The sequence below is a fragment of the Notechis scutatus genome, chromosome 2, assembly GCF_049901735.1.
Source record: "Notechis scutatus isolate UNSWTSFEM ecotype Mainland chromosome 2, rNotScu1.2, whole genome shotgun sequence".
NCBI classification, from domain to species: Eukaryota; Metazoa; Chordata; class Lepidosauria; order Squamata; family Elapidae; genus Notechis; species Notechis scutatus.
In genome coordinates, this window is record NC_142010.1 from 11,545,706 (window position 1) to 11,561,649 (window position 15,944).

Here is a 15,944-nt window from a genome sequence, read left to right on the forward strand (position 1 = left end):
ACAAGGCTTAGGGAAAATATCCCACATCTGGATTTTTTTACCTTCAAATGTCTCCATCAGCCAGCATTCAGCTATTTTTACCAAATCCCTTCTTGGATACTTATTTTCTCAGAATCAAGTAAAAGGAAAAAAAAAGTCTGAAACATATTTATTATTTAAAATGACCTATGTTCCCCTTCATTCTTTTGGGGAACATCAGGGTGGTCTACAACCAACTTCATCACATACAAATACAATAGCAAAGAGCACCATACAAATATATACAGTATATATCAAAATACAGAAGCCTGATGATGGCAGATGAGATTCTGCCGAAACGTTGCTACAACTTTAAAAGCACAACTACTATGACGTGGGAAAATACCCGAACAAAGCTGAATACCATACATGCAAGTACCCGCAAAAACTTAAGAAAACATATATATCAAAATATATATACTTTAAAACAAGTGACAATTAAAACAATTAAATTGACCAGTGATTTAAAACGTTTGCTGCATATCAGAAATAGGATAATGTGAGGACCAAAATTGTTCTAAAGAACAGAAGTGAGATGGAAAGTAATGGAAGATTATGGATGCGATAAGAAGTTCTAATGAAAATATCATAAACTACAATAACACATGTCAACTATTGTCAAGGTTGTAGATGTGTGTATTTGTGTGTATGGGTATATGTGCTTCATATGTACACTGCCTTTCCCTAATTGAAATGTAAATTTTTCTAAAAAAATGATTGTAAATGTTTTTTTTCAACAGTTTAAATCAGATTTCCAGTGAAGGACAATTTGACAGAGATAATCTGTTCTCTTCCACATTCTTCTAAAGGTACACATCAAGGTATTGAGGAATGCGTGCATTTTACACACATACACAAACACACACACGTTCCTAAAAGGCCTACTATCCTCATTGTCTCAATTCTTCGTTCTGTGTATTCATAATACTTTGTTTTAAAAACTTGATTGCTTTGTAGATTTCAATAGCACCTTTTTTCAAATGCCTTCCTCCTTTAAAATTCACTTACCCGGGGACAAAAAGTCAGAATACTTAACAATGTTAGGATGGACGAACTTCAACTCCCAGAATTCCCCAGCCATCTAGTGAAATCTGGAAGTTGAAGTCCACACGACTTTGAAGTTGCCAAGGTTAAAAAAGAGGTTTAGGAAGTAGACAGGCAACTGAGAATATTACAGGGACGTGGAGAAAATGAAAATTGAGATCTTTTTTTCTGGAATCCAAGATAATCACAGGGCATTCTTAGTCTATGTTGAAAGTATAGAATCTGTTATCAAAAGATGTTAATTATCCTTACATGAATGGCAGTTTGTAAAAACGTGGACCAGAGGTGAGATTCAAAATTATTTACTACTGGTTCTGTGGGTGTGGCTTGGTGGGTGTGGCAGGGGAAGGATACTGTAAAATCCCCATTCCCTCCCCACCCCACTAACCTGATTTCCAGCTCCGTTCTCCTTTGCAAGGCAACAGAAGAAGACCCAGCCGATCAGCTGGGACTCGGGAGGCAGAGAATAGATGTAGGCGGGGCCAGTCAGAGGTGGTATTCCAAACTACTCAAAATTTCCAGTACTGGTTCTCCAGAACTGGTCAGAACCTGCTGAATACCAGCTCTGATGTGGACAAATGAATGAACAACAAGACAATAAAAATTAACAATACCAAAACGCAATAAAAATCAAGACTGGTATGAGAGATGACCAATTGCTGTGTGATTCTTCCCATGATTGCATGCTTCTTCCTCTAATTTTTGCCTGAGAATCAAAATTTAATTTGAACAAATTCCAAACAAATCATTTATATGGGTTTCTCCCCCATGTAAATTGATTGATGAGCTATTTTCCTTCCTACCAACATTCATTGACCCTCACCTGTCATTTATAATATCTCTCCCTTGTGTGCATTTTTTTGATTGTCTGATCAGGTTTTTCTTATGACTGAAACTTTTCCCACATTCTAAGCGGGTGTATTTCCCCCCCGTGTGAATGCTCTGATGCTGGAAAAGGTTGGTACGCTGGCTGAAACTCTTCCTACACTCCGAACATTGATATGGTTTCTCTCCGGTGTGAATCCGTTGATGTTTGGTGAGGTCTACTTTCTGACCGAAACACTTCCCACAGTCTGAGCACCGGTATGGTTTCTCTCCTGTGTGGATTCGGTGGTGCCTCGAGAGGTTTTTCTTGTGATTAAAGCTTCTGCCGCATTCCAGACACTTGTACGGTTTCTCCCCAGTGTGGATCCTTTCGTGACAACTGAGGATGAGTTTGTGACTGAAGCTTTTTCCCGCAGACCGAGCAAGCGCACTCCTTCCCGCCTTCGTGAATGAGCCGGTAATTCCGGAGCCCCGTGCTCTGACTAAAAGTTTTCCCGCACTGCGGACACTGATGCGGTTTTGGGTGTTTGAAGATGCTTTGGTGCGCAGCGAGATACATGGCTGGATTGTCACATTCCAAATAAGAGAACCCCTTCTCTTCCAAATGATGCTTCACGAGAATGATCTTCTGAGTGAAGCTCTTTCCGCACTCTAAGCATTTAAATGGCTTCCTCTAGGTGTGGGTCCTTTCATGGTAAGTCAGACCAGTCCGGGAACTGAACCTCTTCCCGCACACCAAACACAGGTACGGCTTCTCCCCTGTGTGAATTCTTTGGTGAGCGGTGAGATTCGTCTTATGACCAAACGTCTTGCCACATTCTAAGCACTTATAAGGTTTCTCGCCCGTGTGAGTCCTTTGATGTTTCGTCAGGCCCGTATTCTGGCTAAAACTCTTCCCACACTCCCGACATTGATAGGGTTTCTCTCCGGTGTGAATTCTCCGGTGAGAAAGGAGATTTATTTTGTGACTGAAAGTCTTCCCGCATTCCGAGCACTCGTATGGCTTCTCCCCGGTGTGAATTCTCTGATGGGACGTGAGATTGATCTTCTTCACGAAGCTCCGGCTGCACACTAAGCAGGCGTAGGGTTTCTCACCCGTGTGAATTTGTTTGTGCTTGGTGAGGCTCGAACTCTGGCTGAAGCGCTTTCCGCACTCAAGGCACGCATAGGGTTTCTCGCCCGTGTGAATTCGTTTGTGCTTAAGGAGGCTGGAACTCCGGTTGAAGCATTTTCCGCACGCCAGGCATTTGTAGGGTTTTTCTCCCGTGTGAATTCTTCGATGACAGGTAAGGTGGTTTTTATAACCAAAACTTTTTCCGCACTCCAAGCACATATATGGTTTTGTCCCCGTCAGGTGTTCTTTTGTTTTATATCGGTCACGTCCTGGAACAAAGAGAAGACATTTAGAGATTGATTGGATGACCTATTGAGAAGAGATTGAGAAATTTACTGAGCCATTTTTTTTATTAGTTTCATTCCACCTTTATTACTTTATAAGTAAATCAAGGCAGCAAACATATCTAATACTCCTTCCTTCTCCTATTTTCTCCACAACAACAACCCTGTGAGGTGAGTTGGGCTGAGTCTGTTAGGGATAACATTGGTTACCTAACTTAGTTTGGGTAAAATAATATATAAACTATGTTAGTTAGTTTAAGTGTATGTATCACTTTAAACTGTAAACCAAGTTTTTGGGTGCGGTTGTAAAATCACCATAAGAGGGAGCAAGAGAGCTCACTGTTTGCCTCGGCTTTTACTGGAATGCTGACAATGAAGGATTGATGGTGATAAACTGCGTGTTTGCTGAGAAGAAGAAAGGAGGTTTGATTTTCTTCATATCTCTGACTGCAAAAGAGATATATCACTGGACTGATTGATTGTAAGTTTACTGACCTCTTTTTCGACACTGGACTTTGCAAACTGAATAACCCCCGGATGGACTGAACTTAGTGTATGATATATGGACTGTTTTGACTATGCTATAACTCTTGCTGGAATAAAAACTATTTAACTTGCACAGTGTATCTGTCTTACTGAGTGTAAGCTACAACAACGTTATTATCTCACATATCTGCCTGCCTGCTAGACTGCCGTTGCACGTTCTGCTAGGGTGTATATCCCTAACAGAGTCACTGGCTCAAAGTCACACAGCTGGCTTTCATAGTTAAAGTGGGATTAGAGCTCACAGTCTCCAGGTTTCTAAGCCAGCATCTTTCATCACTACATCAAACTGGCTGTCATGCCCTTGTTAGAGTCGGACTCTGAGGGAGAGAAGGAGCAGCCGACAGGGAGTGGAGGTGTGGCTTCAGAGGTTGTGGAGGAGGCTGGGTAAGGGCAGAGGCCGGCTGGGCAGTCAGAGGAAGAACCAGGCCCATCCCCTCTTCATCCTAGGACATGCAGGGAGGAACGGAGAAAAAAACAACTTGGCTTACGAGAGAGGAAGCGGCCATGATCCCTCTCATTGATTGCAACTGGGGAAAATAGTATATGAGAGAGACAGTGTTGCCAGAAGCAAAACGTGTGTTATTTTGGGCAGAAATTATCTTGGTTGGCATCCTTCCAACAGACTGTGCCTTGTTATCTCTTTGAAGTTGGCAATTACTTATCCTGGTCCGTTGTGGAAATTCCTTCTTTACAGTTTGTTTTGTTTTTTTATTTCACCTCTATCTGCTCATTAAGTTTGGACTGTATTGCTTTCTTTTGAAGACTATTTTTGAATAAGTTTTATCTCCAACTGAGAATTACTGAACAGTGGGGCCAAGTTGGAGGCATTAAAGGACATTTATTTACCTTTTGGATTTTGTTACGTTTGTGTTACACTCCGGGTCATCACACTGACTTTAATTATACATGGCTTTATGTAGGGTTGTCAATGACTTTTGGCCTGGAAACTTTCACCGACACAGGACGAGGCACTTGGCAATTGTGTAGACCTGTGAGAATGTACACATATTACAGAAATGGCTGGCTGAGGAATTCTGGGAATTGAAGTTCCACAAGTCTTAAAGTGGCCAAGTTTGGAGAACTTTGTGCTAGACCAGTGCTGTTTGATCTGATGTAGTGCACCATATATATATATCTATATCTATATATCTATATATCTATATATCTATATATATCTATATCTATATCTATATCTATATCTATCTATCTATATCTATATATATATATATATATATATATATATATATATATATATGGATCTTTGGTTATTCGGGTTTTCTCCCACGTAAAAAAATTGGAAGTATCTTGGCCAAGATATAATATGTATATTATATTATATATATATATGTTGCCTCGCAGGAACTGGTCCTAAAATACTAACTTTATGATTATTCATCAATGAAGAAAAGAGGGAACCTTACTGAGAGAAGTCACAATTTCAAAATTCTCTTCCATGATTTGCTTATAGAGAGCTTTCTGGTCGGGATCCAACAGAATCCACTCTTCCTCAGTGAAATACACAGCCAGCTCTTCGATAGTGGCCAGATCCTGATTGGAAAAGAAAAAAAATCATCATCATCATATGCACAGTGCATGGAATCACACTAAATGTGTGGTTTCATCTGACATCTGTTTTCTTACTGCGCAAATAATCAATAGCCAATGGCAGTTAGCTATAATTACGGGAAGTCCTCAAGTTACAACTATTCATTTAGTGACTCTGAAGTTACAAGGGCACTGAAAATGTGACAAATGACTGGTCCTTGCATTTATGAGCAATGCAGCATTCCCCGCTGTCCCATGATCAACACTGGGGCACTTGCCAACCGGCATGTATTTACAACAGTTGTGATATCTCCCTTGGACAACTCCTCTGAGTCTTCCTCGGAGGTTGGCTCGAGGGAGGATGAGGATGAGCTCATTCATGGCACATCAGGAACTGGGTTAATTCATGACTCTGAACTGCCGGCTGAAAGATATTTACAGGAGGCTTCGGCTGGGACAGTTTGCAGGTCAGTGACGTGGAGGAGCTGCCTTCCATGATGGATCCAAGAGCACACAGGGCAGAGAAAAGACAAGAGCAAAGGAGATCTGCCAGATTACTCAGGAAAAAGTCCCACCTTAACAGATAACCAGAGTTGGAAGGGACCTTGTAGGTCATCTAGTCCAACTCCCTGCCCAAGCAGGAGATCCTACACCATTACTGACAGATAGGAGTCCAATCTCTTCTTGAAAGTCTCAAGTGATGACGCTCCCACAACTTCCAAGGGCAACTCTTGTTCCGTTGGTTGATTGTTCTCACTGTCAAGAAAGTTTCTCCTTATTTCCAGGTTAAATCTCTCCTTGTTCAGATTCCATCCATTATTCTTTGTTTGGCCTTCAGGTGCTTTAGAAAGTAGCTTGATCCCTTTCTCTCTATGGCAGCCCCTCAAATATTGGAAGACTGCTATCCTGTCTCCCCTGGTCCTTCTCTTCACTAAACTAGCCATGCCCACTTCCTGTAACCGTTCTTCATATGTTTTAGTCTCCAGTCCCCTAATCGTCCTGGTTGCTCTTCTCTGCACTTTTTCTAGAGTCTCAACATCTTTTTTATATATGTGATGACCAAAACGGGACGCAGTATTCTAGATGTGATCTTACTAAGGCTTTATAGAGTGGTATTAGTACCTCACTTGATCATGATTTTATCCCTCTGTTAATGCAATTTAGGATTGCATCGAAAAACTATTTATCATGGCAGGCAGAGGGAGGAGTTGCTGGGAACAATGTGTTGGGTTTTTGGCTGTGTGTTTGTTCATGCTTCCTGCTTGATTTGGTGCCTTGTAGTGTCTGAACTTCTCTTGCCAAGGGAACTCTCGTGAATGTCCTTTCAGTTTTGCCTGGTGGATTTAGGTTTGTTTGGTGGGCTTACTGGTTGGAGGAACTTTCTATTGCAGTGATGGCTAACCTTTTCAGCTTGGTATGTCGAAAATCGGGAAAAAGTGTAGCCTTCCTCGGGTCGTGTGTCACTTCAAGAAATATCAATAATTTGGTTTATGACGGACTGGGCTGGGGTGATCACACAGGGCTGTGAAACTCGTCTCCCTGGTCTCAGGGCTGCAGGTGCAGGATGTGGGGATCGGAAGGCCACCTTACAGGGCTGTGAACCTCATGGATCTCCTTTCCTCCTGTAGCGTTCCTGAGGTAATGAAACTGACAAACCTCAGTTTATGGCGGTTAAAACTGGTTCTCTGCTGCAAAGATCTTGCGGCAGCGGTGACACCACGCCTCCACGCAACAAGCAGGGAGCAGGGATTGGAGCAGAGTACAGGCAGCCTCTAAATGTGCAGGTTTTCCCCACACCAACAGGCGTGTCAGTCAAAGTGCCTCGGCGTGTCACGAGTGACACGCGTGTCATAGGTTAGCCATCACTGGTCTATTGTTTTATGGACTATTGGCCATTGCCTTGTCAACTAATCTTGGCTTGCTTGTGGCTGGATTTATTTGGGACAATTCTGAGGTTGGGTGAAGGAAACTGCTGGGGAACATTAATAAACTCTCCAAAACACACATGTGTGTATGAGTGAGTGAGGCAGCACAACAGTTGCCGTGTCCTGGAGTCATAGGATTGTGATTTTATGATATCTCCAACTGGCTTCAGAGAAGCAAAATCAATGGGTGAAGCTAGATTCACTTAACGGCTGCATGCTTTGCTTAACAGCTGCAGGGATTTCTTTAACGGCCATGACAAAAAAAAGATGGTAAACTGGGCACCTGAATCGTCTAAATAAATCATAGAAACAAACAAACGAACAAGCAAAACAAATAATATCCTTGCCTCTACCTGATCTGGGTCAACCACGGTTTCTATTCCACCGCAGAGAAAAACCGGAGACTCTGTACTGTTTGCCGGCATCAATTCATTCCCTACAAAGAGACAAGATGGTGGAAAGACTGAAGCATTTGCTAGCCTCAGAAATGCCAAGTTATGGCGCTAAACATCTTTACAGAGAAGTCAATCCCTTGGGTACATTAGGATTTATTTCTGAGTAACAATAAATAATTTCCGGCGCAATGGAGGCAAGCCAAATCCCCATAGATATAACACATCGTTCATTTAAACATTAGAAAAACTTCTAAAGATACCCAAAAGTGGACTGGACTTTCTGGGGTCTTTTTTTTGAAGACGTTTCTCTTCTCATCCAAGAAGCTTCTTCAGCTCTGACTGGATGGTAAGGAATGGAAGGATTTATACGCCTTGCAGACAGCGGGTCATAAATCCTTCCGTTCCTCACCATTCAATTAGAACTTGAAGAAGCTTCTTGGATGAGAAGCAAAACGTATTCAAAGAAAAACCAAAAAGTCCAGTTGCCTTTTGAAAAAAAAACAACAACTTTGGGACAATCATGAGCTGGATGAGTAAGAATCTCCATAGACACTCTAAAGATACCAGTCTTAAAAGAGTTAAAAATTAAAACAGTGTGGAAAAGGTGTTGGAATCCCGTTTCCCACCCCCGCAACCCCTTTCCCCTCAAATCAATTAATTTGATAACAATATTAATCATCTTTAACATAAGAGCATTTGAGAACAAGGTAAAGGTAAGCTTGTTTTTCTATCCCAAAGATCCATGGAGCAAAAAAAATAGTCCAGCATTTCTGACATGGGCCGGGAAGACAGATGTTTAACAGATCAGCAGAGTTGGAAGGGACCTTGTAGGTCATCTAGTCCAACCCCCCGCCCAAGCGGGAGACCCTACACCATTTCTGACAGATGGCAGTCCAATCTCTTCTTGAAAGTCTCAAGTGATGATGCTCCCACAACTTCTGAGGGCAACTTCTGTTCCATTGGTTGATTGTTCTCCCTGTCAGAAAGTTTCTCCTTATTTCCAGGTTAAATCTCTCCTTGTTCAGTTTCCATCCAATATTCCTTGTCTGGCCTTCGGGTGCTTTAGCAAATAGCTTGACCCCTTCCTCTCTGTGGCAGCCCCTCAAATATTGGAAGACCGCTATCATGTCTCCCCTGGTCCTTCTCTTCACTAGACTAGCCAAGCCCAGTTCCTGTAAATGTTCTTTGTATGTTTAAGCCTCCAGTCCCCTAATCATCCTGGTTGCTCTTCTCTGTACTTTTTCTAGAGTATCAGCAACTTTTTTATAGTGTGGTGACCAAAACTGGATGCAGCACTCTAGGTGTGGCCTTACTAAGGCTTTATAGAGAGGTATCAATACCTCACTTGGTATTAATGATCTTGAAAGGCCAAGCTGAAATACGTAACAGTGTCACAAATTCTTACCTTGCAACACGATTCCTCTGGCATCTTCTTGCGGAATCCCTGTTTGCAAAGGATTCCTTACTACAGTGTCCAGCAGGGGAGCCTCTGGGAAATCGCATTCCATTTTTATAAAGGAGTGATTTCTCTGAAATGGCAACAAAGATCCGTGACTTAGAAACGGGAGCAGGATTGGAAAAGAAGAACGAGACAAATACAGATCATTCTCGACTTACAACGGTTTTTCTAAATGACCCTTCAAAGTTACTGTCATGCCACACCGTATAGCTTTATATACTCTTGTGGCCCTCTAGCCCCATCTATTGGCCGGAGAGACAAATATGCCCCAAGTATATTGTTTTTGAAGCTGACCCAACTCATTTTATCCATCAGCGCGCACTCTCAAACCAAGTGCATGCTGGGAAGCCAGATTTCATTTCCTTTAGCATTTGGAGAAGGCCGAAACCCATGGTCATCCAAGGACAAACCCACATCCCACACAGAGCATCGCTGGTGAGATTTCAATTGCTTGTATTTATTAATTGTTACGTTCAGCTCAATACTGCCTGTCTTACATTTGGTTCTCATTGTATGTATCCCTATTTTCCCCACTTTCACCATATCCTGTTCTTTCAATAAAGCATCCGCATCTACACACATGGTCTGTTTTATTAGAGGATAGGTGGGTTTAGCTGCATGTCGAGCTGCACACAGACTAATGTGTAGTGGGGACAGAACAGTTACAACGGCACTGGGGAAAAATGACTTATGACTCTTTTTCATGCTTACGACCATTGCCGCATCCATATGATCACTTGATCAAAATTCAGATGCTTGGTAACTGACTCATAGTTATGATGGTTGCAGTGTCCCGGGGGGGTCACGTGATCCATGTTTACGACCTTCTGACAAGCAAAGTCCATGGGGAAGCGAGATTTACTTCACAACTGTGTTATAACTTAACAACTCTGCAGTAATTCATTTTGAACAACTGTGGTAAGGGAGGTGGTCAAATTGGGCCAAAACTCACTTAACAACCTAACTTCCTTAACAACTTAACTCACTTAAAAATTGAAAAAAAAATGGATAAGAGAAATTACAAGGTATGATATTGAATTTAAGCCAGAAGCTATTTAAAGGAAACCCGAAGAAACATATCCAATACATCGTACAACACATATTAACAGCGGCAAGAATTGCTTATGCCCAAATCTGGAAAATAGATGATGTATCTTCAGAAAATATGGTAATAAATAAAATACTTGACTGTGTCGAGATGGACAGACTAAAAGGTAAAGAGGAGTCTGAGTTTTACGAGGTTTCGGAAATGTTATATACATGGTTAGATAAGAGAAATAAGGTTTGATATGGAGAAAAAAAGGTCAATATTGTATTTAAGTATATAAGTAACGCTTGACACAGAATTGTTCAAATGTAACTTAACAACTGTCTCACTTAGCAACAGACATTTGGGGATCAAAAATTGTGGACATAAGCCAGGGACTCCCTGTAGTTTCATTCGGCAGGGGTGGGATTCTACTGGTTCTGACCGGTTCAGGCAAACCGGATGTTAAAGTTACAGCTGGCTTGCCGAACTGGTATTTCAACCAACCGGTTGGCCCCTCTCCTCCCAGGAGTCTCCACGTGGCCCATGGTCAATGGAGGTAAGTGCAGGGCCACGTGGAGCAGAGGTGGGATTCAAACTGTTTTACTATCAGTTCTGTGGGTGTGGCTTGGTGGGCGTGGCAGGGGGAAGGATACTGTAAAATCTCCAGTCAGAGGTGGTATTTGCCGGTTCTCCAGAACTGGTTTTCCACTACCGGTTCTCCAGAACTGGTTCCCACTGGTCTCTCCGTTCTCCTCCAGAACTGGTTCTCCACTACGGTTCTCCAGAACTGGTTCTCCACTACGTTCTCCAGAATGGTTCTGGTTCTCCACTACGGTTCTCCATGGTCTCTCCAGAACTGGTTCCCCACTACCGGTTCTCCAGAACTGGTTCTCCACTACCGGTTCTCCAGAACTGGTTCTCCACTACCGGTTCTCCAGAACTGGTTCCCCACTACACGTTCTCCAGAACTGGTTCTCCACTAGTCGGTTCTCCAGAACTGGCTCCAGAACTGGTTCTCCACTACGTTCTCCACTCAGTTCTCCAGAACTGGTTCTCCACTACCGGTTCTCCAGAACTGGCTTCTCCACTACCGGTTCTCCAGAACTGGTTCTCCACTACCGGTTCTCCAGAACTGGTTCCCTCCACTACCGGTTCTCCAGAACTGGTTCTCCACTACCGGTTCTCCAGAACTGGTTCTCCACTACCGGTTCTCCAGAACTGGTTCCCCACTACCGGTTCTCCAGAACTGGTTCTCCACTACCGGTTCTCCACTACCGTTCTCCAGAACTGGTTCCCACTCAGACTGTTCTCCAGAACTGTCTCCTCTCCACTCCAGACTGGTTCTCCAACTGGTTCTCCACTACGGTTCTCCAGAACTGGTTCCCATCTCCAGAACTGGTTCTCCAATGGTCCCACTAGTTCTCCAGAACTGGTTCTCCACTACCGGTTCTCCAGAACTGGTTCCCACTCCTCAGAACTGGTTCTCCACTACGTTCTCCAGAACTGGTTCCCATCCTCGACTGTTCACTCGTTCTCCAGAACTGGTTCTCCACTACCGGTTCTCCAGAACTGGTTCTCCACTACGTCTCCAGAACTGGTTCTCCACTACCGGTTCTCCAGAACTGGTTCCCCACTACCGGTTCTCCAGAACTGGTTCTCCACTACCGGTTCTCCAGAACTGGTTCTCCACTACCGGTTCTCCAGAACTGGTTCTCCACTACCGGTTCTCCAGAACTGGTTCTCCAGAACTGGTTCTCCACTACCGGTTCTCCAGAACTGGTTCTCCACTACCGGTTCTCCAGAACTGGTTCTCCAGGTTCTCCAGAACTGGTTCTCCACTACCGGTTCTCCAGAACTGGTCAGAACCTGCTGAATACCCACCTCTGGAGCAGAGGCTCTGGGAGGGGGAAAAAAACGGGCCTTCCGGAAGTCCAGAAACGGGCCTGTTTCCGGTTTCAGGAGGGCCTCCAGAGGCCGGGGGAGGCCATTTTTGCCCTCCCAGAGGCCCGGGAGAGGCCTCTGGACCCTTGAGAGGGCAAAAACAGCCTCTCGCAGGCCCGGAAGCTTCCACCGGAAGCTGGAAACAGGAAGTTCAGGGCCCGCCCACCCAGCAACCGGGCAGTGAACCGGTTACTGGGATTTTTTTAATCCCACTTCCACCCTGCAGGATGAATACGTGGCCCTTTGAAGGCGTCCTGGGGGGTGGGATTTCACCTGCTGCTGCTGCTCCTCCTCCTCCTCCGGCTTCTTCCACTCCGTCTGACCCAGGAGGAAGCCTTCGGCCAGGGCCACCGCTTGCGAGCTGCTCTCTGCTCCGCACTCCCTCACCCAGGTGGACATCTCCTCGGGCAGGATGGCCAGCAGCTGCTCCAGGATCACCAGATCCAGCATCTGACTCTTGGTGCGTCTCTCCGGTTGCAGCCACTGACGGGAAAGATGGTGGAGGCGGCTGCAAACCTCTCGGGGACCTCCCGCCTCCCAGTAGCAGACATCCCTGAAACACCGGCGATGGACCTCCGGATCCTTCTCCAAAATCTCCCACACGATCCTTTTCCGACACGCTTCACTGCTCTTGGACAGGGTGGGATGGTGGCCTTCTTTTCCTTCAGAGCCAGCTGAGCCTTGTTCCTCCATCTCTCTCTCTCTCTTTTTTTTTTTAATGCCCCAGGAGAACCTCTAGCAAGTCCAAAGGAACTCTATGCCTTCCCAATTTGGCCTTAACACAGCGCAATGCCACAGGCGTGTAGTGTTCAGGCTGAAAGAAGTCAATCAATCAATCAATCAGAACAGAGCTGGAAGGGACCTGGGAGGTCGTTCTAGTTAAGCAAGAGACCCTATACCATTTCAGATAGGTGGCTGTTCCAGTCTTGGCTTAAAAAACTCTCCAGAAATGAAATTCTGCAGGCTGACAAGCAACAAGCAGACTTTGTTTTATCTTTGAATTGAAAGGTTTGGGTGCCCAGCCAAAGATGGCAACAGGAGGCCTGAATAGAATAGAATAGAATAGAATAGAATAGAATAGAATAGAATAGAATAGAATAGAATAGAATAGAATAGAATAGAATAGAATAGAATAGAATGGAATGGAATGGAATGGAATAGGAATAGGGTGGAATGTAATGGAATAGAATGGAATGGAATAGAATAGAATAGAATAGAATAGAATAGAATAGAATAGAATGGAATGGAATGGAATGGAATGGAATGGAATGGAATAGGAATAGAATGGAATGGAATGGGAATAGAATAGAATAGAATAGAATAGAATAGAATAGAATAGAATAGAATAGAATAGAATGGAATAGGAATGGAATAGGAATGGAATAGGAATAGGATGGAATGGAATGGAATGGAATAGAATAGAATAGAATAGAACAGAAAGGAATAGGAATAGGAATAGAGTAGAGTAGAATAGAATAGAATAGGAATGGAATAGGAATGGAATAGGAATGGAATAGGAATGGAATAGGAATAGGGTGGAATGTAATGGAATAGAATAGAATAGAATAGAATAGAATGGAATGGAATGGAATGGAATAGGAATAGGAATAGGAATAGAATAGAATAGAATAGGAATGGAATAGGAATGGAATAGGAATAGGGTGAAATGTAATGTAATGTAATGTAATGTAATGTAATGGAATGGAATGGAATGGAATGGAATGGAATGGAATGGAATGGAATAGAATAGAATAGAATAGAATAGAATAGGAATAGGGTGAAATGTAATGTAATGTAATGTAATGTAATGTAATGTAATGTAATGTAATGTAATGTAATGTAATGTAATGTAATGTAATGTAATGTAATATAATGGAATGGAATGGAATGGAATGGAATGGAATGGAATGGAATAGAATAGAATAGAATAGAATAGAATAGAATAGAACAGAAAGGAATAGGAATAGGAATAGGAATAGGAATGGAATAGGAATGGAATAGGAATAGGGTAGAATAGAATAGAATAGAATAGAATAGAATAGAATAGAATGAATGGAATGGAATGGAATGGAATGGAATGGAATAGGAATAGGAATAGAATAGAATAGAATAGGAATGGAATAGGAATGGAATAGGAATAGGGTGAAATGTAATGTAATGTAATGTAATGTAATGTAATGTAATGGAATGGAATGGAATGTAATGGAATGTAATGGAATGGAATGGAATGGAATGGAATAGAATAGAATAGAATAGAATAGAATAGAATAGAATAGAATAGAATAGAACAGAAAGGAATAGGAATAGGAATAGGAATGGAATAGGAATGGAATAGGAATAGGGTAGAATAGAATAGAATAGAATAGAATAGAATGGAATGGAATGGAATGGAATGGAATGGAATAGGAATAGGAATAGAATAGAATAGAATAGGAATGGAATAGGAATGGAATAGGAATAGGGTGTAATGGAATGTAATGGAATGTAATGGAATGGAATGGAATGGAATAGAATAGAATAGAATAGAATAGAATAGAATAGAATAGAATAGAATAGAATAGGAATAGGGTGAAATGTAATGTAATGTAATGTAATGTAATGTAATGTAATGTAATGTAATGTAAATATAATATAATATAATATAATATAATATAATATAATATAATATAATATAATATAATATAATATAATATAATATAATATAATATAATATAATATAATATAATATAATATAATGGAATGGAATGGAATGGAATGGAATGGAATGGAATGGAATGGAATAGAATAGAATAGAATAGAATAGAACAGAAAGGAATAGGAATAGGAATAGGAATAGGAATAGGAATGGAATAGGAATGGAATAGGAATAGGGTAGAATAGAATAGAATAGAATAGAATAGAATAGAATAGAATAGAATAGAATAGAACAGAATGCTTTATTGGCCAAGTGTGATTGGACACACAAGGGATTTGTCTTGGTGTAAATCTAATCCATAGATCTTTTTAGGAAGTAAAGTGCCTTAGCATTCAACAACACAACTAATCCTTCCTTGTCTCTTTAGAACGTGCTGAAATCGCTCTCTCTGCCTGCCATCATCTCCCTTTGCCTAACCATAGTTTTTTTTTTTTTTCCCCCACCCTCTGGCCAGCTGGCTTTCTGTTCAACCGTCTACCCAGAAAGAGACAAGGCAAACGTTGCAAGAAATCAAAAAAAATATATTCTTGCAGACTTACGTTATCGGGGTGGAAATGCAGCAACGATCATTGAAGAACCCCCGTTTTTGTTTCTTCGTAATGCTGGAAGCTCAGCCCAACTCTCACCGATTCTCAGCAAGCCCCCTCCCCACCCAGACCCCAAGTGTCAAACCTGCAAGTCAGTCAGGTGCTCCCCTGCAACTCCCTCCATTCCAAGGGGACGTGGAGAGGAGGGTGGGGGGGTGTCACCCTAATCCCCAAAAGAGACTTCCCCCCACCCAGGCAGATTCAGGAGGTCAAAGCCCCTTTGACTGACAGCAGGCCAACAATTGAATCTTCCGGCAGGAAGCCTGTTCCACTGAGAAAGGTACTACGCCTTTTCCTCCACCGACTTCCGGCCTTTCTAGGCAGTGGCTCACCTTCCTTTAACCCTTTGAAGGGCGGACTGCAAACAGAGCCGAGGGGCGCATCCCTTGCACTCATTCAATACAGCTAGTCCTCGAGTGACGACCACGCCGGAGCCCAACATTGATGTGGCTAGGGGAAACATAACTTTATCTTCTTGCTAAACATAAATTTATGTTGCTAAGTGAGACAATGGTTATGTTGCTTAAGTAAGTTTG

The 15,944-nt window shown here is 42.5% G+C and overlaps 1 protein-coding gene across 1 annotated transcript; it reads right to left on the minus strand.

Annotated features, from left to right (window-relative positions):
* Nucleotides 1-131: 131 nt before the first annotated feature.
* Nucleotides 132-15,686, minus strand: LOC113425112 (uncharacterized). Its single transcript, XM_087958830.1, is given in 7 exon segments — nucleotides 132-2,254; nucleotides 2,478-3,270; nucleotides 5,253-5,379; nucleotides 7,655-7,737; nucleotides 9,102-9,250; nucleotides 12,320-12,940; nucleotides 15,361-15,686. Coding segments are annotated over 6 exon segments (2,025 nt in total). The 5' UTR covers nucleotides 12,820-12,940; nucleotides 15,361-15,686; the 3' UTR covers nucleotides 132-1,881.
* Between the last annotated feature and the right edge of the window lie 258 nt (nucleotides 15,687-15,944).